At 37.2% G+C, this 25,499-nt stretch overlaps 1 protein-coding gene across 1 annotated transcript in view; it reads left to right on the top strand.

The window, feature by feature from the left end:
- KIF1B (kinesin family member 1B) overlaps nucleotides 1–25,499 on the top strand; it is a 199,732-nt gene that overhangs the window by 43,602 nt on the left and 130,631 nt on the right. The window contains 5 exon segments of the mRNA XM_043993853.1: nucleotides 12,609–12,685; nucleotides 14,990–15,169; nucleotides 19,278–19,343; nucleotides 23,304–23,482; nucleotides 24,093–24,204. Of these exon segments, the coding sequence (XP_043849788.1) occupies nucleotides 12,609–12,685; nucleotides 14,990–15,169; nucleotides 19,278–19,343; nucleotides 23,304–23,482; nucleotides 24,093–24,204 (614 nt within the window).

Below are 25,499 nucleotides of genomic sequence, written 5' to 3'. Positions count from 1 at the left end.
GCTGAGTAGAGGAAGTACTAGAGTGGGGAGAAACTCGTGTCAGGGAAACTAACTAGCAGCTTTGGAGTCGTCTAGGTGTGAGGTGATGGAGGACTGCACCAGGGTCAGGGCAGTGTCAGGAGCAAAGGACGTATATCCTAGAGATACTAGGAAGCTGAAATCTACAGACTTTGGCAACAGACAGGATGGAGGAGTGAGGAGTGGAAGCCGAAACCTCAATTAGAAGCCTTGGGTGACTGGGAGGATGGTAGTATACTTTTAGTAGTAATAAGGAAGAGGACAGGGACTAGAACGAGGGGAAGGTTTTGGGGGCACAGATAATAATGATGACAGCAAACATGGATATAGCACTTACTAAGAACTAGGTATTGTCTTAAGTACTTTGCAATTATTATCTCATATGATCCTGACAACAACCCAGAGGGGGGGGGGGGACGGGAATGCTGTTGTTATCCTCACTTTATAGATAATAACTGAGACAAATGGAGGTTAAGTGACTTGCCCAGGGTGACACAACTAGTAAGTGTCTGAGATCAAGTTTAAATTCACATTTTCTTGACTTCAAGCCCAATACTCTATCTACTGTAGCAACAAGCTGCCCCTGAAAGGTAATGCACCTCAATTTTTTGTTTCCTAATTTTCATGGGGGAGATAGGTGGTGGGGGTCCTCACTCTCTCCACTGTGCCTCTTACTTCCTTAAAATTTAATTTCAGAATATTGAAAAAAATGTCCAGTTTAAAAAAACAACACAACAAACAGGCACTTTGTAGGGTAATGAATATGACACAGAGGAAGCATAGGAAAATGTGCACAGTCATTTCTTAGGAAACAGCAGGGATGTAGGAATAATACAGCCTCCGAAGTCTATTTACCAAAGTGCATAATGTGGATAATAGTGATCCTGATACTACAAGGGTGTTATGTGACTGGTATGTTTGGAGGTGGAATGGTATACTTAACTTTTGTATCAGACACTTCCTCCTGATACAGGGTCCAAGCACACTTTAGGGACTTCTAACCTCTGATACATTCCCTCACCCAAATGGCTGGAAAACTCAGCCACTTTAATATCTGGTCTTCACCTGAGAATAATCACCCTGCTTGTAGTACAAAATACAGATACAGAATTAACCAAACCACAAATTCAAAGATTCTATAAGCCCCAAGAGAGCCCCAAAGCACCTTCAGTGGGATCCTCCCCCCTCCCCTCACTCTTGTACTGTTTCCATGATTTCTAGTCTTAGTCTGGGACAGACCCCCAGGAAGGGGAGAGGTTGCATTGATTCTGCGTCTACACTGCATTGTTCTTTGGCCAGCATCTTTTGGTCACTGCTTCCATTTGGTGCTTTCCTGCTCCTCCATTCAATCCTATTTGTTTATCCCACCTGTGATTTCCTCTGTGTAAGTAGTTTCCCACGAAGACCTCCATCTACTAATATCCCTTCCTTAGTCCTAAGAAAGGTGCCTTGGACCTAGAAAGGTTAAGCGACTCCCCAGGGCCACACAGCTCTCTACCCATTAGGCCACCCTGTCCGCTTCTAGGAATCCTTTTATGCCAGCAGTGCTTAAAACCTGGAGTTTATGGAACCCTAAGGGTTCTATTCAAATAAAAATATTTTGATATAATTCCCTTGTAATCCTATACATTATTCAGAAAAGGGGTCCATTAGCTTCACCACACTTCCTGAGGGTCCATGCCCCACAAGAGGCTTAGAACATCCCCTCCCCCTGCCTTTTGCTTCCCAGTTATCTCTGTCCTACACTGCCATTGCTGCTTCTCTCTTTGTTGATTTCGCTCCTTTACCTTCTCCTGCAGCAGATGGTGCTTGAGAGCTCCTTGCCAGGCCAACAGCTCTGTCAGCTTGAGATTCCCCTGGTGTCTTAGCTAATAGAGCTTTTGTGGCTCTTGAACCTAGTATCTTTCTTTGTTGTTTTTATTTTTAACCTTTGGTGGTTGTTTTAAACCCAGACACCATAGCTCAGTTTCCTCTTTGTGCTGCTCAAATCCCTATTTTCTGTTCTAGGTTGGCTTGTGGGTGAATCAGTCCCATTTGGTCCCTCCCTCCCTTAGTGCCTGGCTCGTGTGTACTTACCTCTTACTGAGTCTTGGAGTTCAGAGGAGTACTCCTATTTTCTTTTTCACTCGTCTTTCTGTATCCCTTCTTCATCCAAGCCAGCTGGGCAGAGTAGGGAACATAGAAGTCCCTCAAACCATCTGGTCCACCTTCCCCCATTATATAGATCAGGAACCTGAGGCCCAGAGAAGTGAAGAGATTTACACAGGGTCCCAAAGCTAGCTAGTCTGAGACCAGATTCAAGCCTAGGTCTCCATGTATCCAGGCCCAGCATCCTATTTACAGGTGCTTGACTCAAAGGGAATGGCAGTGTGTGTGTGTGTGTGTGTGTGTGTGTGTGTGTGTGAGAGAGAGAGAGAGAGAGAGAGAGAGAGAGAGAGAGAGAGAGAGAGAAGCATTTTTATTAAGAAAGGATGTACTGGGACAGCTAGGTGGAGCACTGGCCCTGGAGTCAGGAGGACCTGAGTTCAAATCTGGTTTCAGACACTTAACACATACTAGCTGTGTGACCCTGGGCAAGTCACTTAACTCCAATTGCCTCACCCCCCCCCCCAAAAAAAAAGGAACTGGGGAATATGGATGCTGATTGGACCATACTATTTCTTTTGGTTTTGGTGCTGTTGGTTTTCTGTTTTGAGGTTTTTCCTTTTTGCTCTGATTCTTCTTTTTTAACATGACTAATACAAAAATATGTTTAATGTTATTATGTATATATAACCTATATCAGATTACCTGCTGTGGGGGGGAGGGAGGGAGAAAAATTTGAAATTGGAAATCTTATATAAACAAATATTGAAAACTTTTTACATGTAACTGGAAAATAATAAAATACTTTTATTTTTTTTTTTAAAAAGGATGTACATCACTATATCAACAACATTGTGTTTTGATCAACTGTGATGATATACTTGACTCTTCTCAGCAATACAATGGTCCAAGATAGTTCTAAAAGACTCATGATGGAAAATGCTTTCCATATCCAGAAAAAAGAACTGTGGAATCTAGATGCAGATTGAACCATACTGTTTCTTTTTTTTTTTCTTTTTTGAGGTTTTTCCCTTTTGTTCTGATTCTTCTTTCACAGCATGACTAATGCAGAAATATGTTTGATGTGATTGTTTATATAACCTGTTATCAGTTTGCTTGCTGTCTTGGGGAGGGGGGAGGGAGAAAAATTTGGAACTAGAAATCTTATAAAAACAAATTTTGAAAACTAAAAAAGAAAAAAGAAAGGATGTACATGTATGAATATTTGTGAACTTGAGAGTAGCACTATGGGAAAGGAACATTTGGGTGAAAAAGGGAGGTCTTTGTGTTGGGATGGGGAGAGAAAATTGACCTATCACAGCTCCTTTCTTCTACTCTTCACTCCTCTAGTTGTTAAAATGAGATTCCCTAGATTTTCTTCATTACTCTCGTCACAACTTCTCATTGTTTGCATCCTAGCTCTTCACAACTCCTTCCTCCTCTCCTTCCCCACTCAACAGCTTCTTTCCTACTCCTCACTGAACAGCCACTGCCTGGCCTCTTTACTCCACACTGCTGCTCCTCCTGTTGCATGCTGTGAGCTTCATCCAGGCTAATGCTACTGACACTGAAGGTCAGCATTATTACTGCAAGGGCTGCCTCTGCCATTCCAAGTTTAATACTTATTCCCATGGAGATACCGTTTTTTTCTAATGGTTAGTTTGTATAGTATTTTAGAAAGTGTATTGATAAAGCCTACGACTTGGAGTCAGGAAGACCTGAGTTTAAATCTGCCCTCAGACACTTAGCTGTGTGACCTTGGGAAAGTCATTTAATCTCTCAGCTTCAGTTTCTTCATCCTTAAAATGGGGATAATGATACACCCTACCAGGATTGTTATGCTATGTAAATACTAGCCATTATAATTCTTAAGGGCAGGTAGGTGGCACAGTGGATAGACCCGAGTTCAAATTTGGTCTCAGACATTTACTAGCTATGTCACCTGGGCAAGTCACTTAACCCTGCTTGCCTCAGTTTCCTCTGAGAAATGAGCTGGAGAAGGAAATGGCAAACCACTCCAGTATCTTTGTCAAGAAAACCCCAAATAGGGTCATGAAGAGTTGGACACAAATGAAGTGACTGAACAACAAAATAATTTTTGAATGTCTGGGCTCATAAAGTGGTAATTATTTTTATGTCTTGGTGGCAAAGTGTTGGAGCTTGATGAATTTGCTCAGTCAGTCTACTAGCAAATGTTTACCAAGAGTCTGCTGCATGTCGGGCACATTACTAGGTGCTAAGGATACAAAACAAGTGAGATACTTTTGCAAGGACCCCCTTTATGTTATGTTGTTACAGTGTATGAAGTATTGCAGAATGTCAACATTAGAAGAGACCTCTCAGAAGTTATCCGTTCTCAAAAAGCAGTCATCTCAGCCTGTAAACTTCTTCTTCTTCTTCTTCTTTTTTTTTTTTTTTTTTGCGGGGCAGTGGGGGTTAAGTGACTTGCCCAGGATTGCACAGCTAGTAAGTGTCAAGTGTCCGAGGCTGGATTTGAACTCAGGTACTCCTGAATCCAGGGCTGGTGCTTTATCCACTATGCTATCTAGCCGCCCCCAGCCTGTAAACTTCTAAGGGAGCACATAGCACTTTTCAATAATTCTAGTTGTTAGAAAAGTTTACATTTAAGTGAATTTTGTCTCTCTCCAGCTTCTGCCTTATTTCTAGTTTTACCTTCCAAGGGCAAACAGAGTAAGATCACAGCCTTTCAAAGATACTTGAAATTGCAGAGTGAGGACATGCTGGGTTCCAGTGGAGCTTCTGACACATCCTGGCTCTGTGACTGATCAAGTGTATGGGTTGGGCTCAATGACTGATGAGGTGTCCATTCCAACTCTATGATTCAAGGATTTTGTGAAACTATTGGGAGTAACATATATAACAGAACTGGGAGTTCCATGTGCCAACAAAACCACCAAATCTGGACCAAAAAATAGAAGACGTATCCAAGTTGTATTTATGTGCTATGTATTTACTTTGTGTAATCAATGTGTGCAGTACAGTTATGCCTATGCTATAGAATGTGGGGTAAAATTGTCAGAGGTTTAGACTTGTGTCTTTTGTTTGTTTGATTTGTTTGCTGCTCAATCATTGGTCAGGAAGGCAAACACATGTAATAACATTGCTCTTATAGGAATATTCTTTGTTTCAGTTTTGACACTGCTATGCCACACAATTTTTAGGCACATATTTAGTGTAATGATCCTCAGAAAGTTCTACCTTTTAAAAATTCATCGTGTGTATGTGGGGGGGGGGCAGCTAGGTGGCACAGTGGATAGAGCACTGGCCCTGGATTCAGGAGGACCTGAGTTCAAATCCGGCTTCAGACACTTGACACTTACTAGCTGTGTGACCCTGGGCACGTCACTTAACCCCCATTGCCCTGCAAAAAAAAAAAAAAAAGAAAGAAAGGAAGAAAAAGTTTTGGAAGAGCCAGTGTGGCAAGAGTAGGATGGTGAGTTGATAAGGGAGATAAAAATAGGGTTGACTAGCAGCAATGAGGGCCCAGTTGAGATTAACATAAATTTGTGACTCTGGGCAAGTTACTTAACTCTCATTGCTCTGCCTCCCCCTGCCCCAATTCATTGGTCTTCAAATATAAGAGTTTTTATTTTGTATATATTTTTTCTCATTTGTGGATATACAGGGAGCTTTTGGAAGAAAGATTCTGCTGAAGGTATTGCTATTGAGCTTGCTAATGAAAGGCTAAAAACATTTTCTTAGAAAAGTTAATCTTAAATTACACCATTATCATGCTGATAGACTAATTATAGTTGTCTACAAATTTTTTAGTATTAGTTTGCCAACAACAGTTTAATTGCCACACTGGGACTTTGTTCTCAAAAATAAAAGGGCCTTTAAATGTAAACCCTGTTGTGATTGTCCTCTTCATTTTCTAGGGCTCTATAATCAAAACATTATCTGTGTATGTCTTATAGTGAAGTAGCAGATGAAATGTATGATAGAAGGAGAAAAGTTATTTCTACAAATCTCTGTATGGTTAATTCTGATCCTTGACTGCATGTGCAAGTGGTATCACTATGCATGAGAAGAGAGGACTGCAGTAAAGAAAAATTTAGTGGTAATTGGGTAGTTAAGAGTTAGTGCTATAGGGGCAGCTAGGTGGCGCAATGGATAGAGCACTGGCCCTGGAGTCAGGAGGACCTGAGTTCAAATCCGACCTCAGACACTTAACACTTACTAGCTGTGTGACCTTGGGCAAGTCACTTAACCCCAATTGCCTCACTAAAAAAACCCACAAAAACAAAACAAAAAAAAAGAGTTGGTGGTATAGATAGAACACAAAAAAAGCCACCTTTGAATTGTTTATTGTTCATGGAATGATAGAATGCTAGCACTCAAAGGGATCATTTAGTTTGACCTTCTCATTTTACAAATGAAGAAACTGAGGCCCAGAGAGGAAAAGTGACCTGATCAGGCAGAACCAGGATTTGAATCCATATCTCCTGACTTTTACCTAGTCCAATACTCTTTGAAATGGATCATGTTGCCTTGATTGCCATTGAGGGGTTGGGGAACTATAAATAACTTAGTGTGTTCAAGTATATAAAATCCTAGCTTAAAAAAGATGATGACCAGTTAGCCTCAATTTCCACTGATAACGTGTTATGAGTGATAGACAAAACAGTAAGTATTGTCTGAAAGCATACTAGACATCCTTACAGCTTTATTCTTTCCTACAAAACTTGAACTCTTGTTTTCCCCTAGCTATGACATCAACCTCTGATATTCCCAGTTCTGGCCATTGCTAACTAACCTTACCTTGTTCCTGCGTACATTCATGTTTGACTAGGAAGATGCCACAGGCAGTGTTGCCTTTTTAAAAAAATGTAACTTTTTTTCAAACAACAAAATTGACCTTGTCTTCTTCCTACCCTTCCAACCTATGGTTAAGAACAAAAGACAAGCAAACCTCCTGTTACTCAAGCAAAATTTCTGCATTTGCCATGTCCAAAATAGGATATGTGTATATTTGCATGTACATATATGTGTGTGTGTGTGTGTGTGTGTGTATATATATATATATATGCATGCATAAGTCTCATTCTGCTCTCTAAGCTTTTCACCTCTTTATCAGGAGGTGGGTAGCGTGTTTCATAATTAGTCCTCTGGAATTGTGATTGGTCATTGTGATCAGAGTTCGGGAGTCCAAAGTTGTTTGTCTTTACAATATTGTTATTATCTAAATTCTTGTTCTGTTTATTTTACTCAGCATCAGTTCATGCAGGTCTTTCCAGGTTTCTCTGAACCCATCCCTTTTTTCATTTCTTCTTTTTTTTTTTTTAAATTTTTTTTTTTTAAGTGAGGCAATTGGGGTTAAGTGACTTGCCCAGGGTCACACAGCTAGTAAGTGTCAAGTGTCTGAGGCTGGATTTGAACTCAGGTACTCCTGACTCCAGGGCCGGTGCTCTATCCACTGTGCCACCTAGCTGCCCCATTTCTTTTTTTTTTTTAAATAACTTTTTTATGAATGTCTTCTGTTTATTAGCATCATCACAATTACCCTAAGTATCCCTCCCCTCCCGGAGAGCTATCCCATATAACAATTAGTATTTTTTAAAGAGGAAAAAAAAAAAGAATCACAATGTTTGATACATTGAAAAAGCTGGAAAACATGTACACTGTTTAAGGCTTATGGACCTCCACAAAGGGGTGAGTTGGGGATGTCAGCTATCTTTCTATTGGGGTCCTACTTGATCTTATAATTTCATTTTATTCCATTCACTTTTGATTTTTTTTTTTAGTATGTACTTCTTTCCATTTATGTTGTCTTAGAGGGAGCCACTGTAGATCACTGAGGAATAGAATTAACATAATGAAAATGGTGCTTGAGGAATAGAATTCTATCAGCTTTGTGTAGGATGAATAGGAATAAGAGGAAGTTGGCTACAGAAGAACTGGGACTTCATTTTACAGATAAATCCAGAAGCTTTTGAAATTATTTAGGCATGAATTAATGTGGAGCGGCAGCATTTGTAGTTGTGGAAATGAAAGAAGAATAGAATAGGTTTTGGTGATGAATTGACTCTAGAATGAAAGAGAGGAGAAGCAAAAAATGGGGCTTGGGGTTTTTGAAAGAAGTCATGGTAGCGACGCTAGTGTTTTGCAACACTGGTGGTACTGTTACAAACTGTCCTCGCTTTTATTCTTAATGTTTTTCCAGAAAAATACTGACCATTTTCATATAAGCTGGCAAAGGGAAAGAGAAGTGAGGCATTAATCTTGTATTTTCAGTGAATGAGTAGAGTAACAAGATGAGATGTGACAAGTAACTATATATAGCTTGCAGTAGGACAATTGTGAAGAGTTACTTGTTTGGCAGGGGAAATGAACTCAGCTTCTGACTTCTTCAGTTTCAGGCGTTAGTTGGTACATTCAGTTGGAGACACCTTACAGGGAGTGCTAGATAAGAAACCAGAGAATGTGAATAAAGTCAGGCTTTTCTAAAATATGCCAGGACAGATTTGCCTAATTGTCTAAGCTGTTTTGTTAATTTTGGCTATTGATGTAAACAGTTTAGATTGCATTTTTTCTCTTTTTAATAGTTTTTTCTAATTACATATAAATACAATTTTTAACATTTATTTTTATAAGATTTTGAGTTTCAAATGGTTCTTCCCTCTTTCCTATTCCTCCTCTCTAAGACAGTAAGCAATTTGATAGAGGTTATATAAATGCAGTCATTTAAAACATATTTACATATTAGTTATGTTGTGAAAAAATAAACAGAACAAAAGGAAAAAGACTACCAAAAAAAGGGGGGGGGGAATAGCTTGCTTTTATTTGCATTCAGACTCCATCAGTTCATTCTCTGGATGTGGATAGCATTTTGCATCATGAGTCCTTTGGAATTGTCTTGGAACATTGTATTGTTGAGGAGAGCCAAGTCTATTACAGCCGATCATCACACAATGTTGCTGGTACTGTGTACAATGTTCTTCTGGTTCTGCTCACTTCACTCAGCATCAGTTCACTTAAGTCTTTCCAGATTTTTCTGAAAGCTTCCTGCTCATCATTTCTTATAGCACCATAGTATCCCATTACATTCATGCACCACAACTTGTTCAGTCATACCCCAATTTATGGGCATCCCCATAGTTTCCAATTCTTTGCCACCACAAAAACAGTTGCTATAAATATATTTGTACATGTAAGTCATTTTCTCTTTTTTATGATCTCTTTGGGATACAGATCTAGTAGTGGTATTACTGAGTCAAAGGGCGTAGATAGCATGTAGTTTTCCATTGATGTGGTATAATGAATGTTGTAAATCTCTCTCTGCCCTATTTTGCACTTGGCATGTCTACTGTTTTAGATATTTGAGTGCCAGTATCTTCATATTTATACTAAAGCCACTATCCTTCACAACTTGGTGTCACTTGGCAGGGAGATTTTTAATGAGAGACATGTTCCACCCCCACTTTTTGTGTCTTAACCTCTGAGTATTGGAAAAAGGCGTGTCAGAGAGTTACCAAGTTGAATCGATTAAATGGAATGGGCATAGTACTAGTTATTTTACATTTCTATGAATCAGTGTATAATTCAGAAGATACTGGGAGATATATATATATATATGGGGATTGTGTGAATATACACACAGATAGATTTAGATATCTACATATATTTTGATATACATATACATTTTTTGAGAAGTGAGCCCAATTTAAAATTCCTATTTCTTTGCATTTTCTTTTTTATTATCTTTTTATGGCTTTCATTTTTGCCATGGCTGAGTTGAGATGCTAACTGAGACCTTGGCTTATCATAAAGAATAAATGTCTTATATCTTGCTGCTTTGCTAAAGTTGGTTGAGTTGATCCATTCTGGAGAATGGTTTGGAACTATACTCAAAGGGATATAAAATTGTGCATACTCTTTGACATAGCAATAGCACTATTAGGTCTGTATCACAAAGAAATCAAAGAAAGTGAAAAAAAAATGCCTATTTGTACAAAAATATTTATAGAAGCTTTTTTGTGGTGGCAATTGAAAATTGAGGAGATGTTCACAAGTTCTGACAAATGATTGTGATGGAATATTCTTGTGTTATAAGAAATGATGAGCAGGATTGTTTCAGAAAAACCTGGAAGACTTAAGTGAACTGAAGCAAAGTGAAGTGAGCAGAACCAGCAAGATATTGTACATAATAAGAGCAATATTGGAACAGTGATCACTTGTGAAAGACTTAGCTATTCTGATCAAGACAATGATCCAAATATTATTGGGGTATAAGAAATAATGAGCAGGCAGATTTCAGAAAAACCTGGAAGGACTTAAGTGGACTGATGCTGACTGGAGTGAGCAGAACCAGGAGAACATTGTACACAGAAACAGCAACATTATGCAATGATCAACTGTGATAGACTTAACTCTTCTCAGCAGTACAGTGATCCAAGACAATTCCAAAGGAATCATGATAGAAAATGCTCTCCACATTCAGAAAAAAGAACTGTGAATCTAGATGTAGATTGAACCATACTGTTGCTACTTTTTTTTTCTTTATTCAGGTTCTTCCCTTTTGTTCTGATTCTTCTTTCACAACATGACTAATGCAGAAATATGTTTAATGTGATTGTACATATATAACCTATATAAGATTGCTTTCTGTTTTGGGGAGGTGGGAGGGGAGGGAGAAAAATTAGAAACTCAAAATCTTATAAAAATAAATGTTGAAAACTATCTTTACATGTAATTGGAAAATAATAAAATACTTTTATGATTAAAACAAAAAGACAATGATCCAAGACAATTCCAAAGGGCCATGACAAAAAAATGCTATCCGCCTCCAGAGAGAGAACTGATGAACTCTGAGTACAGATTGAAGCAGACTTTTACAAAATTTCCTTATTTTTCTTGGAGTTTTTTGTTTTCTTTTGTAACATGGCTAATATGGGAATATTTTGTATGACTTCGCATGTATAATCAATATTGCTTGCCTTAAGGGGCAGGGAAAGAGCAGGAGGAAGGGAGAGAATTTGAAGCTATAAATATTAAAAACTGTTTTACATGTAATTAGGAAATATTTAATGAAATAAATAAAAATATTTTTGAAAAAGAATAAATGTCTAGTTATTTTATAGAATCCTTTGTTGCATATATTTTAAATTTTTCAAGAGGGAGTTTTCTGTATATAACATCCAGATCTTCAAGGCACCTAATTAGTGCATAATATATACTTTTGGTATATTTAATTGGTTTGTGGCCAAAGACAGCTTCAAAATATGATGTAGCCTAAATTTCAGAGAGGTGATGAGATGGGCCTTCGAATAATTTTCTTTGCAAAATCCTAAATTCCATGAAAGTTAATTAGTATGCTATTTGTAATGTTAGATAATTTTGTAGTATTTTCCCTTTGGCTGGAAGCATATTTCATTGCTTAGGTTTTCTTTTGTATGAGTATGTTTTGTTGCTAGCTAGATCAAGTGTGACATGACTGTAATGTGAACCATAGTAATCCTTCATTCTGCATATATGTCAGCATTTGAGGTTGGAATGTTAGATTCTGGCAGTATCATACACAGTGGAATCAAGCAGGAGAAGTACAGTAGCAACTGTTGCTATTTGTGTCCCAAGCAGCTGCATATGGTAGACTTTTTCTATCTCCGTCTCTGATAGCCTTGGATTGTGGCCCTGCCTTAGAAATGCAGCATCTGGTTGAGGGGGGATTCCATGACTCCATGTAGTAAAAGTTTCCTCTCTATATAGAATATGTGGATCTGAAACTTTATATGCACAAAAAAAAGAAAAAAGAAGTTAGGCCGCAGCATTCTCATGCTCTCCGTAAAGAATAATATGACTAATTTACATTAGGAATTACTTCTGGTGGCATAAGCTCATTGAGTCAAAGAAGAATTTCCCCCTATGTTTATAGCATGTAAAGATAGTTGATTATTTATAGTGAATAGCATTTCTTTAGTTCTTTGTGGGAAGGGAGTATTGCAAGCCTTTGGAGCATCAGTTATTGGCAGCAGTGAACTTCAGCCAAATATCAAGTGTAGCTTCCAATGGTGAATACCTTTCTGAAGTAAATAAAAAGAGCTGTGATCGTTTTTAGTTTTTGTTAGATGGTGGTCTTAGTTTTGTTTTTATAATTTCAATGTATTACTTTCTGACCTATCTAAAAGTCTCAAGACCTGCAAAGCTTAGTTTTATCCTTAAGAAATAATAACATGACCCATTTCCAACTTTCTGTTACTGGCTTATATTAGGAGGCCAGCTGCTTTAATATATACATATTTTAAGATTTTTTTTTGTTCCATACATTAACAACTTCATAAAAATGTGTTTGTTTTTCCTGACCAAGGTTCCCTATCAAAATTCACTGGTATGGATGTACTGATCTAATTTTACTTTCTATGTAATACAGTATTACAGAATGGTGGGGGTTTTTTAGATTTGATACTGAGTAAATGTTTAACCAAAGAGTTTTAATGACTGAATGACTTAAGTTTTTTTTTTTAATCACCACATTTTTTTTCTTTTAGGTATTGTAAACCCAAAGAACCCAAAGGAAGCGCCAAAGTCCTTCAGCTTTGACTACTCCTATTGGTCTCACACCTCGGTGAGTGTCCTCATGCCCCCAGAATCCTGGCAATAGCCTTTGAATCTCCTTCTTTCCCCTCATCCAACACTGCCTTCATGTTTTGGGGATAACTCTGTTTTAAGGTAGAAATATATTGAAAACTTTCTATGTTTTTTATTTGTAAGTTGCATTGTTATGGATTTTGTTAATAGTTACGTTTGGGTCACTGGCTTGTAAAGATTTGGAATCCAATAAAATATATTGTATATTTAAATAATACCAATCATAAGTTAACTTACGGAAATCTATAAGGCATTTCAGGATCTTGCAGTATCTCAGAACCATCATTCATTTAATAAATATTGAATGTATATTATATACAGGGCACTGTGCTGGGTGCTTTTGGGGTATAAAGAACAACACAATTTTGCCATAGGTAGATGGAAGTACTAATTAACAGAATGTTAAACAACAACAGTTTGTTATATTTGGCAATAAAATTTTGAGGGACAATAAGGAGACAAGGAATATCAGTAGCTAACCATGAAGTTACCTTTCTGTTCCAGTGGAACCAGTAATATTCTTACATTTTAAAAGAACCCAATTGAGGAACATGAGTTTAGATTTAACTAGTAAAAGCACAGATCTTTTAAAGTTTTGGGAAAAGATTGGGGAAAAGATTTGGGGAAGATGGGGGAAAAATGGGGTCAGGGCTCTAGACTTCCCAATATAAAATCAGAAAAAAACTTAGTAGTGTGAGCACATTCTACTCTTCCAAGAATTGTTCTTAAGCCAATTCAAGCTGGTTTTTCATCACTAAATTCTCTTGTGTTTAAGGCGTTTTGTTGGTGGTGATGATGGTGGTGAATAAGAAGTTTCGTTTTCTAGGATTGGTTGAAAAAACCCATTTGCTAGAGTGAGTTGTCTGAAAAGCTTTTGGAAACAGTTGTCACTGATAATTACTTAACCAGGGATACTTGTGCCAGCCAGTACATATTCTTGTTTTAAAGTTCAAAGCAGTGTCTTTGTATGTGATTAATTTTTAATTTTAATTTTTCCTTTCCTATTCCTAACAATTTAAAACTTCCTGGACCTTTCATGCTTTGAAGTAGTGACAGAGTTTAGGGCTGTATGGCAAATTAAAATTAATTCTGTTGAATAGTTTCACAGAAATGTTCACATATTAAACTGAATTTTCAAAAAGCTACATATCCATTAAAAATGTTAGTGGTAGAAGAAAACAGTTTATTTAGTCTAAACCTTGTGTTTTGTGAGGAAACAGACATAACTTGCTGCATGAGATTTATCACTAGACACTAGTGCTTCTTTAGTTGGGTGCCTAATCTCACTTTTCCTTGTTGAGATTTAATAGAAATAAAAGGGGGAAAAATGTGTAGCGCCTCCTATCTCAAAGTTCATGGAGTACTCTTTGGGTTCCCATGTCTAAAACTATAGTTCTTGAGTCTTCAAGGGTGAGCTTCACTCAAGAGTTGGCCAGTAAACTGAATCACAGCAAAGACATTTACTAAAATGGTGTAGTAAGAACAATAGCTACAAAACATCCCCCTCAGAAACCAGGGATAAGAGGAGCAAATACACCCACTATTCTGAGGGAATGATTGCCACAGACATGAGAGTGAGGCAATACATTGCTTCATGCCTCTGGTAAGGCAGGGACTTAATTTTCTTTCTCTCCCCATGGAGACCTCTCTTCAGGTTGACCCTTGATTGCCAGGGCCATGAGGCCTTGAAATCATGGTTGATTCTCTTTTCTTTGGCCAGGGCTTAGGATCTTTGAAGCTGCTTCCAGATTCAACTTGAATAGCTGTCTCTCCTTGTCTCTGCCTCTCTAGAAATTGTGTATCTACATTCCCTTAATTATACCTCAGACTTTAGAACTGACTTTACCCATAAGCTGTTCTATTGTCTTTGGGGTTTGATTTTGTTTTGTTTTGGTGAGGCAATTGGGATTAAGTGACTTGTCTAGGGTCACACAGCTAGTAAGTGTTAAGTGTCTGAGGTCAAATTTGAACTCAGGTCCTCCTGAATCTAGGGCTGGTGCTCTATCCACTGCACCACCTAGCTGCCCCTGTTCTATTGTCTTTTAACGGCCATCAAAGTGTGAACAATTATTTCTTGGCCAATGACATTGGCGCTTCCATTTCAGTCAAGGAGAAATTTGTAAGGATAAATAAACCAAATAAACTTTCTCCTTACTTTCAGTGACTACTTCATTGGGTTTGGAGGGGTTGTGCAAGAATCAGAGACCAACTAGTTGTCTTACACACTTATAAAAGAATGAAGATAAAACATCCTTGATTCTGTCTTTTTTAATCTTTGTAGCCTGAAGATCCTTGTTTTGCATCTCAGAACCGGGTGTACAATGACATTGGAAAAGAAATGCTCTTACATGCCTTTGAAGGCTACAACGTTTGTATTTTTGCCTATGGACAGACTGGTGCTGGAAAATCCTATACGATGATGGGCAAACAGGAAGAAAGTCAGGCAGGCATCATCCCACAGGTAAAATCAAATCCTATGAGAAACTTGGTTTGCAGTTTTATGTAACCTCTTTTTTTTTTTCTAGGACTGTTAATTATATTGTTAGCTCTTCTTAGTTATGAATTACCCAACCTTATAAATTGAACTTTTCCATTGTGATAACAAATAAATGATCTTATTGTTCCCTTGCTAGCTTAAATCACGTGTAGAATTAAAGACAGGTCTACTCCAGACTGTATTTATTGGTTCCTTTGTTCTTTTGTATGGTTGGTGTTTTGAGTTTAGAATTCAAGGTAATTGGGAGGGGATAAAGATGAAGGAAATTTGATTAGGTTGAAAAACCATCATCCAAAATTAGCAGAGAACATTGTTTTCTGACCATAAGAGACAAGGCTTTGGAGAACAGCAGGAAAATTATGGCTTATTAGTCATCAGAAGATGGGGGAGTAGAGGGGGATTCAATGAGTATCTCCCATCATAATCATCACAGACATGACCTACTTTTTTTATTCCACAGGTTTCACACTTTATTTGGTAGTTTTATTCTGATCTAATATTTGACTGTTTTATGGATGTGTAGAGATTTCTATTTTTGAGGTGCTTTCTGACAAATTTAATAAGTATTTTTTTAAAACCCTATATAAAGCACTTTAATAAATACCCAGTTCCTCTACTTAAGAAGCTTATACCTTAGGAGATTAGACCTATCCATAAATAACTATAATACAAAATGTAATTCATGAGAGAATCTCAGATATAAGCATTATGAAAACCCTGAGGAGGGAAAAGTCACATCTGTTGCTTTTTTCACATAATCTCCTTTGAATTTCACCACAGTGCTGTATTTGCACCATTTTGTAAATGAAGAAATTGAGAACCAAAGATTGTCAAAAAATTCCCTAGTCAGTCAGCTGATAGAATTAGAGCCGGAATCAAGATCTCTTGATTTTTAGTCTTTAGTGGTCTTTTTGCTTTACCAGATATTTCCCTATCATAAATCAAGGGCTAGAAGTAGTATTGAAAACAGTTGCTGTCTTAACAGGAGTTGGGAGATAGAGGTCTCACTCTGTGCATGATGAATCTGACTAAATGTCTTTTATTACCTTCTATGAGGAAGAGCAGCTGCTTCCTTGAAAATGCATCATGGTTGGTATACTTAAGGAATCCTCGAGAATCAAGTCAAAAATTACTTGAAACAATTAACAACTTTAGCAAAGTAGCAGGATATAAAATAAATCCACATAAATCATCAGCATTTCTATACATGACCAACAAAGTCCAGCAGCAAGAGATAGAAAGAGAAATTCCATTTAAAGTAACGGTAGATAATATAAAATACTTGGGAGTCTACTTGCCAAGACAAACCCAGGAACTCTATGAACGCAACTACCAAACACTCTTCACACAAATCAAATCAGATCTAAATAATTGGAAAGATATCAATTGCTCATGGATAGGCAGAGCTAATATAGTAAAAATGACAATACTGCCTAAATTAATTTACTTATTCAGTGCCATACCAATCAGACTACCTAAAAATTATTTTATACAGCTAGAAAAAATAATAACAAAATTCATCTGGAAAAACAAAAAATCAAGAATATCCAGGGAAATAATGAAAAAAAATTCACAGGAAGGTGGGTTAGCGGTACCAAATCAGGAGCTTTACTATAAAGCGGCAGTCATCAAAACTATCTGGTACTGGCTAAAAAATAGAGTGGTAGATCAATGGAATAGGCTAGGCTCAGGAAATGCAGTAGTAAATGACACTAGTAATGTAATGTTTGATAAACCCAAAGACTCCAGCTTCTGGGATAGGAACTCAGTATTTGACAAAAACTGCTGGGAAAACTGGAAGATAGTATGGCAGAAATTAGGCATAGACCAACATCTTACACCTTATACTAAAATAAGGTCAAAATGGATACATGATTTAGACATAAGAGGTGATACCATAGGTAAATTAGGAGAGAAAGGAATAGTGTACCTATCAGATCTTTGGAAAGGAAAACAGTTTTTGACCGAAAATGCATCATGGTGGATTTATAAACACATTAAATGTATTGTCAGTGCTATCATATTGTAATCACTTGAAATTTTCCAGAAATTTCTAAAAGGAGAAAATTGTTGTATTACCGAAATAATTAACACTTTGTGACATAGAACGTGTTGCATTGTGATACAAACTTTTCAGAAAATTTCAAGTGATTTTTAATTAGAGTATTTCTCTTGTATTTAAAAATGATTACATTGCAAAACCTAAATCATACTTCTTTAATCATAATTCATCTTTAATTCATAATGAAGAATAGCAGTAGCTGCTAATGCCATATTTATACTTTTCAGAAAGTTTAGGAAAAGGAGAAAGGAATAGTTTCTAGTTTCCTTTTTTTAAAATACTTAGTCCTCAGACAGAGTAGGAATATATCTTAAAAGTGAGGTCCTTGATGAAGACCGAATGTGTCTTTCTTCAGTTGATATTTTTGACCCTAACAACATTGTAAAAGCAATAGGGGAGGGGCAGCTAGGTGGTGCAGTGGATAAAGCACTGGCCTTGGATTCAGGAGGAGCTGAGTTCAAATCCAGCCTCAGCCACTTGACACTTACTAGCTGTGTGACCCTGGGCAAGTCACTTAACCCTTACTGTCCTGTTTAAAAAAAAAAAAAAAGCAATAGGGGAAAAAACTGTCTAGAAGCACTAGCCAGAGAAATCATTTGGGAAATTAGTTAATCTTTGCCAAATAAGGTATAATTGGAGATCCCCAAAGTGCAAAACTGTTAATTAACCTAGTAGTATATAGCGGCCAGTATCTGGAAGTTTTTGTTAACCTTTATTTCAGGAATTGTTCTCTTCCCTTGGCCTTAAATTATCAGGAATGGGAGCAGGGGGTGGGGTTGCAAGAGCCACATAGCTTCAGAGAGAATGTCTTAGCTTTTTTGAAAACTTGTTCGATTTCACTCTTAACAATTAGATATGCTAGTTGATTTGTAAGGCATTTCTTATTTTAAGACTGGGACACTAACTTTGATTTCAGAGTAAGACAGACGAGTAGTTGCTTTCCCCAGTGTAACATTTATCTACAATTTCCAAAACATTTATATTTGGGGAGATTTTGTTAGGTGTTCTTGTCCCTCAGATCTGTGGAACAAATTATTTCTTTCACTAGCATGAAAGTTCTGAATAAGTAACATTAGGACTGATTTGTCTTGATTGTTCCCCATGAATCTAGATTAGCAAAATTAGTGAAATAAGTTTTGAAAATTTTCCATTTTCTATATTTTTCTTGCTTTCAAAGTTGGATTTTTTAGAGGAGGAGGCATATGAGGAACTGTGATATTTAAAAAGGACATCAATTTGGACAAATTCTGTTTACATAATTAGCATTATTATTTATACTCAAAAGTATCCTCATTAATAGTTTCTGATAGTGGCAAGTCAAATTACAAATAATAATCCCATCTTCAAAATGCAGATATTCTTTTTTGTCCTTTAAATTATTATTGCAAATTGTATGTAACTTTGTTTTATCTTTTTTTCTGATAGTTGGCTTGTATTGCTTTCATATTAAATGAGCTTTTCTTCTCTCTTTAAAAACTGTCATCTTGTAGGGTAAACATTAAACCCTACTTAGACTTATTAGTGGTTATTAATATGTGTAACATTAATTTAATATTGGCTTGATTCTAGAAGCATGGCAAATGGGAGACCATTATAATTTGAGGGTTACTTTAACATAAAAAAAACCCACATTGATTTTATTTTTTTGATTTTCCTACAATTCCACCAATATTTATTGTCAGTCACCTAATGTGACTGTTATCAAACATATTGTGTGGAATTCCTTTTTTATATTCCACCTTCCAACAAGCTCTTTCTTTCTGCACCTTAAAATAGTGGTAAGGTGCAGCCTATGAAGGAAACAGAAGACTAAATGGAAGAATGAAGAAGTCTCATGCTTTAAGACTTTCTCCTTCATTTTCTCCAAAGAAAGAGTGGTGTTCCAAGAGTGCTGTTAGTGTCATACATATTTGGGGAAGAAAAAAAGAGATTGAGGTCAGATTGGTTTTTTAAAATTTTGATTAATAATGACTATATTTGACTCATGACTCTTTTCTTCTGCTTCTATAGTTATGTGAGGAACTCTTTGAGAAAATCAATGATAACAGTAATGAAGAAATGTCTTACTCTGTGGAGGTGAGTAGTATTCAGTGGAGAGCAGAGGGAGGGCTTGGCAGTAGCTACATCCCTGAGCATTTGAAATAAAATCCATTTTCTGCCTTTTTATAATAGTGACCCTCTCTCCTCCCTAGGTATTTTAATCAGGACACTTACAGTCACTATGAATTCATCCGATTTGTTTATTATTTATTAGACATAATGTGATACAATGGAAATTTAGTAGGTCATTAGACGCAGGGTTCTAGTCTTAACTCAATTATTATTTCATTCAGCATTTTTTTATGGAATGTTCTGTGGTGTGTACTGGAGATTCAAAGATAGATTCTGATACTAAGTTGTTGTAAGAACTCAGAAGTCAATTAGCCTTTTCTGTTTTTTTCTCTCCATAAAATGATGGTTTTGACTATTGGTGTGGATTTAGATATCTCTAAGGTAAAACTTCTTATGACTCTAAAATTCTCTAGATGGCAATTACTTTCCTTAGATTTCTAGAACAAAGTATGGAATTAAATAATAGGAATTGTGGAAATTTGCCTTGTTCAGACACTTGGGAAATGTTTTTCACTACTGTTTCAGCCAAAATTAAGAAGACAAGGTTTATTCCTAGAAATAAAGATTATAATTCTTCCCTGGTTCAGAACATGTAGAGCATCTTGTGTCTAACCTGCAAAACTCTGACACTTAGAAATGTTATAATTAAGTAAACTTTATGTCCTTTATCATTTTAAATGTCTGGTTAATATCTGTTTCTGAAGCCAGGAGAAAGAGGCTCTGTGGGATTTTCAGTGAGTGACAAAGTTTATCTTAAGTCACCTGCTGCCAGCTCAGAACCTAAAGCTTATTTTCTCTCCTCGTTTTAGTTCTGAGTTGTCAATATATAGCATGCTGGTCTGCCAAATTGTACGTAAATATGTATTGGAAGTCTTGGTTTTATGGCACGAGGCCATATTTTGGCATTTCCCTGGGACTCATTCTCTGTTCTCTGACTGGCCTGTCATTGTGGAGACACTGCTCTTTGCTCCTGAGGGCAGACAGAAGCATAAGTATCTTTTTAGTTATAATGATTTCTCCCTTTTGGCAAATATGGAGTATTCATGAATTAATTGTAGGGGGAGCTAATATGTGTCCTTTTTTAAAAATGTGGTTCCCTATTATTAGGGACAGGGGAAATAAAAATTGAAGAAAGGATGCAAATATTGCTAAATAATAATGGTTTTGAAGTGTTGGTATACCTTTTGTTCACCAGTCTCTTGGTATTGCTCTTCATTTAAACAATATGCCTGTTTTTGTGCTTTTAGAAAAATGTTGTTTAATTCCCATTATTTTATATTTTAATTGAGGAAGTCACTAAAATCAGTATGATAGGATTAACCTGGCACTCTGAGATATTATACCTTTTTTTTTTTTTCCAAATGAATGCTCTCCTTGTTTATTGTACTGTGGTGCGTCTGAAAGCCTTGCCCAAACTATTGTTGACCTCCTTTTAACTACCCTGGACATTTTCCTCTTACCTATTTGAGTTATGGTAACAGTTGTAAATTTTAAAGAATACAGCTACATAATATTGTATCTAGAAAGGAGGTATATGGTTTTCTACAAATATTTTGAGTAAAAAGTCAGCTTCTAAGTAGTCTAACTTTCCTTATAAGGTTAAAATGATATTTTTTTGGGGAAAGAAACTGTGGCAAATTGCATTTTTCATAATTGATCTTCAGGAATCATGGATAAATTCTGTCCACATAATTTATGGACAGAATTGATGGACTAAATATGGAAAATAAAAATACATTTTTTGGACATTCTCAATGTATGAAATTTGTTTTGTTTGGTATTTGTTGCAAGGGCTTTTTTTTCCTTGTCCTTTTTCTTTTTCCAAGTAGGGTAGGGTGGGATAAGTTGGGGAAGGAGTAGAACAGAAAATGCTAATTAATTTTTAAAATTTAAATAAACAAAATAAATAATATGATAGCCATTTGAATTTACAACTTGAAGCAAAATCTAGTTTTTCTTTTATATTGGACCCCAGTGACCACACTGTGTAATTCTGCTTTTTTTTTTTTGAGGCAACTGGGGTTAAGTGACTTGCCCAGAGGTCACACAGTTGGCATCAAGTGTCTGAGGGTCGGATTTGAACTCAGGGTCCTCCTGACTTCAGGGCCAGTGCTCTAATCCATTGCGCCACCTAGCATGACCCCAACACTGTGTAATTCTGAATGAACTATAGGATTGAATCAGATTATATAGTACTTTAACTATGTGTGTTATTTAATACTGGTTGAAGGTTAAAAGCTGAAATAATAAAGAATTGGCTAATATAGATGACTAGGTAATGGATACAAATGAACTTTTTAAAAAATCAGATTCTTAACACATTAACTTAATAACGATATAAGAATAAGAATAATATTGTGACCCTGGGCAAGTCACTTAACCTCTCCCAGCTTCAATTTCCTTATGTACAAAGTGGGGATAATAATAGCACCTACATTGTTTTAAGGTTATTATTTTAAGGAACAACTGAGAAAACATGTAAAGTGTTTTGCTCCCTAAGTGCCGGGTACTACTATGATAGCTGATGTTTATCCAGTGTTTTAAAGTTGCAAAGCATTTTATTTATATTATCTAATTTGATTCTCACAACCACTTTTTTAGATGGGCCTGTAAACTGAATCTCATAGAGGTTAAGTTAATTGTCCAAGATTAGTGAGAATCTGAGGCAGAAATCTAGCCCATGTGGGAAAAGTAGTTGCTTTTACGGGAGAATGTCTTCACCTTCCTGGTGCCTGTGGCAGCAGGACCATGGGCCAAGTGTGCTGGTTTGACTTGGAGTGTCTTTTAGCGCCTGAAGTCAACTGATTGTAGACCAAAAAGCACATCTGTCAAGGCCATCCATTTAGGACATTTTTGTTAGTACTTGGTGGTGATTTAAAAAACCAGCTTGGTGAGATGAAGTAAACTAAATGGAAGAAAGGCTGAAGAAAGAAAAGTAGGGGCAGCTAGGTGGCGCAGTGGTTAGAGCACCAGCTCTGGATTCAGGAGGACCTGAGTTCAAATCCGACCTCAGACACTTAACACTTATTAGCTGTGTGACCCTGGGCAAGTCACTTAACCCCAATTGCCCCCCCCCCCAAAAAAAAAAAAAAAGAAAGAAAGAAAGTAGATGTAGCATTGAGAGTTCCTTTGCAGACCTCCTGCAAACAAACACGTTTACAAGTTACTGGAAATTTGGCATTAAAAATGACTTTGGAATGGGCCAGCTAGGTGGCGCAGTGGATAGAGCACCGGTCCTGGAATCAGGAGGACCTGAGTTCAAATCCAGCCTCAGACACTTAACACTTACTAGCTGTGTGACCCTGGGCAAGTCACTTAACCCCCATTGCCTCCCCCCCCCTCCAACTCCCCCCCCCCCCAAAAAAAAAAAAGCCTTTGAAGGGGCAGCTAGGTGGCACAGTGGATAAAGCACAGGCCCTGCATTCAGGAGGACCTGAATTCAAATTCGGCCTCAGACACTTGATGCTTACTAGCTGTGTGACTCTGGGCAAGTCACTTAACCCTCATTGCCCTGCCCCCCCCCAAAATGCCTTTGGTGCTGAGGGGACCAAATAGTGATTTTCCCACATGCATATTTTGGGTAATTGGACGGCGGCATGAAGGCTAGTTGCTGTCCTTTACCTCTACTTCCAGCTAGCTTTCACACCATCCAGTGCCACTGTTAAGATACATCTCATCTCGGCAGGGAGTCTTTCTTCCCTTTTGGGAGCACACCAGAAAGTAAGGGAGTAGAACCTTTCATACTTTACTTTTCAAAGGGTCCTAGACCTATTCCTAATGTGAACATAATATTCTTCTAAATTCAGGAGAAGACTCTTTTTAAATTAAATTTTACTTTTAGGTCACATCTTCCTTCCACCTCCCCCTGCCCCAGCAATATCTTTCTTTCAAGTCCTCTAATGGATTTCACTTATTTATTCATAGGTGAGTTACATGGAAATTTACTGTGAGAGGGTACGGGATTTGCTCAATCCAAAAAACAAGGGTAATTTGAGAGTCCGAGAGCATCCTCTTCTTGGACCCTATGTGGAAGACTTATCTAAGCTGGCAGTTACTTCTTATACAGATATTGCAGACCTCATGGATGCTGGGAACAAAGCCAGGTATGGGCAAAGAGTAGGGGTGCAATGGGAATCCCTTTGCTCCCTGCTGAAGAACCAAAAATGTATTCTTGGCTCTGAAATTTGCTTTTATTGTGAAATGTTATTAAAATTGTGAACTCTTGGATCTGCTAGAGAAATTCAGTGTGTTAGTTTACCTTTCTTCACATGAGATAATAAGAGTATAAGCACATAGTTTGGTGGTATGTAAATGCTTATTCTCTTCCTTCCTCCTTCCCATTCACTTATGTAACACATCAGTTCTTTGATTGTATGGCCCTCTTGGACATGTTGTGCATCTAACAGCCTACAGTAAATTTTAGCCATCATCTTGCTCTAATATGGTTGGGAGAATAAATTTTTGAATAAACGAACACTTAATAATCAATAAAGATGACTTGAGTGGTTTATAAGGTGGCATCTAGAGTAGATAAAGTGGCTCGGGTATGTTGTCTGGAGTAGAAGACGATTCTTCGAGTTCAGAGAATAAGCAGCTATCCATGCTGGATTCAATTATTTTAGATTGTTGCTGATAGTGTGAACTCTGCTATTCTTTCTTACTTTCCAAGAACTCCACCCAGTGCTAAGTCTACATCTTCATATTTTCGTCTAGGACGGTGGCAGCTACCAACATGAATGAGACCAGTAGCCGTTCCCATGCTGTATTCACCATTGTATTTACTCAGAAGAAACATGATTCTGAAACCGACCTCTCAACAGAGAAGGTAGGAAGAACAGTAGTGAGTGGGTTTTGAGTTGGGGAACAAAGACAAGAACTACAGAAAATGACAAAATGACTCACCATATGTCCAGTGGAAGAGAAAAGGATTACTGTGTTCACTTTTCCTGAAGTATTTCATTTAGTTACTTCGACTTTTCAAGTCATTTTGATCTTTGGTCATTAGTTCTGAGATGAAATTGGAAGATAGTCAGGAAAGAAGAATCATAACTTGTCATCTCAAAGACTATCAGATGACAGAAAGTGAAGCAAATCCTTTTGAAGAGAAATTTATCAGTCTTCTTGCTTGACATTGACTACTTTATTATCACCTCATTAATTGTTTGGTGTTACAGACCTATTTTATTTGGGGTGTCAAAATGCCACCTTTAAATTTATGTGTCTATACACACGTGTACTATATATGCATATTGTATATATTCGCGCGCACACACACACACATATATGTTGCTAGAAAATAAATGGCTATACACTCATATCATCTCGATGTTGTTTAACAAACCTTTAGCGTCTGTGCCTTCTGTTTTCTCCTTTTCTTATTTCCAAGTGAGATGTCCTTAGATGTCTAAACAATTCAAGTCGAATTCTTTGATGCCTCTCAAGTAGTTAGCTTAACTTAATGACATACTTTTCTTTTTTACTAAAAAGAGGCAACATGAAGTTGAATTTATAGATCCTTAGTTTGTGGCATTCACAGTTATAAAGTATGTTTTGCTTTAAAAGCTGAGGTGTTGGCAGTTTTTTTGGGTAGTGATGTCATTTAAACTGTAATGGTGGACTTTTACCTGGTGTAATTTCTTTTTAAGTACAAAAATTTTTTTTTATGAAATCTCTCTCCACCTGAGGTAATAGTCAGTATACATTTATTAAGCATTTTCTAAGTGCAAGTAATACAAAAAAAAGAGGCAAAAATATAAGCCCTGTGTTCCAGGAGCTCACAGTCTAATGGGGGAGAGACAACAAACAACAGGTTAGATTGGAAATAATTAAGAGAGGTTGGGAAAGATTTTCTGTAGAGAGTAGGATTTTAGTTGGGACTTTAAGGAAACCAGGAAAGCCTGTAGATAGAGATGAGAAGGAGAGCAGGCCTGGGAGGTGGTCAGAGATGCAGCCCTGAGCTGAGAGGTGGCAGGTTTTGTTGGTGGAAGAACAAGGAGGCCAGCATCCCTGGAACAGAGACTGCAAAGGGGGAGGGGCCAGACAGGAAGAGTTTATGGAAGGCTATGGTTAGCCGTTCTGGCACAGCTTCTTCACTTCAGCTTTTCCAGACATTAGCAAGGA

Source organism: Dromiciops gliroides, chromosome 3 (genome assembly GCF_019393635.1).
Source record: "Dromiciops gliroides isolate mDroGli1 chromosome 3, mDroGli1.pri, whole genome shotgun sequence".
NCBI classification, from domain to species: domain Eukaryota; kingdom Metazoa; phylum Chordata; class Mammalia; order Microbiotheria; family Microbiotheriidae; genus Dromiciops; species Dromiciops gliroides.
Note: the sequence above shows the minus strand (reverse complement) of the source record. Positions and strands in the feature narration are given on the sequence as shown.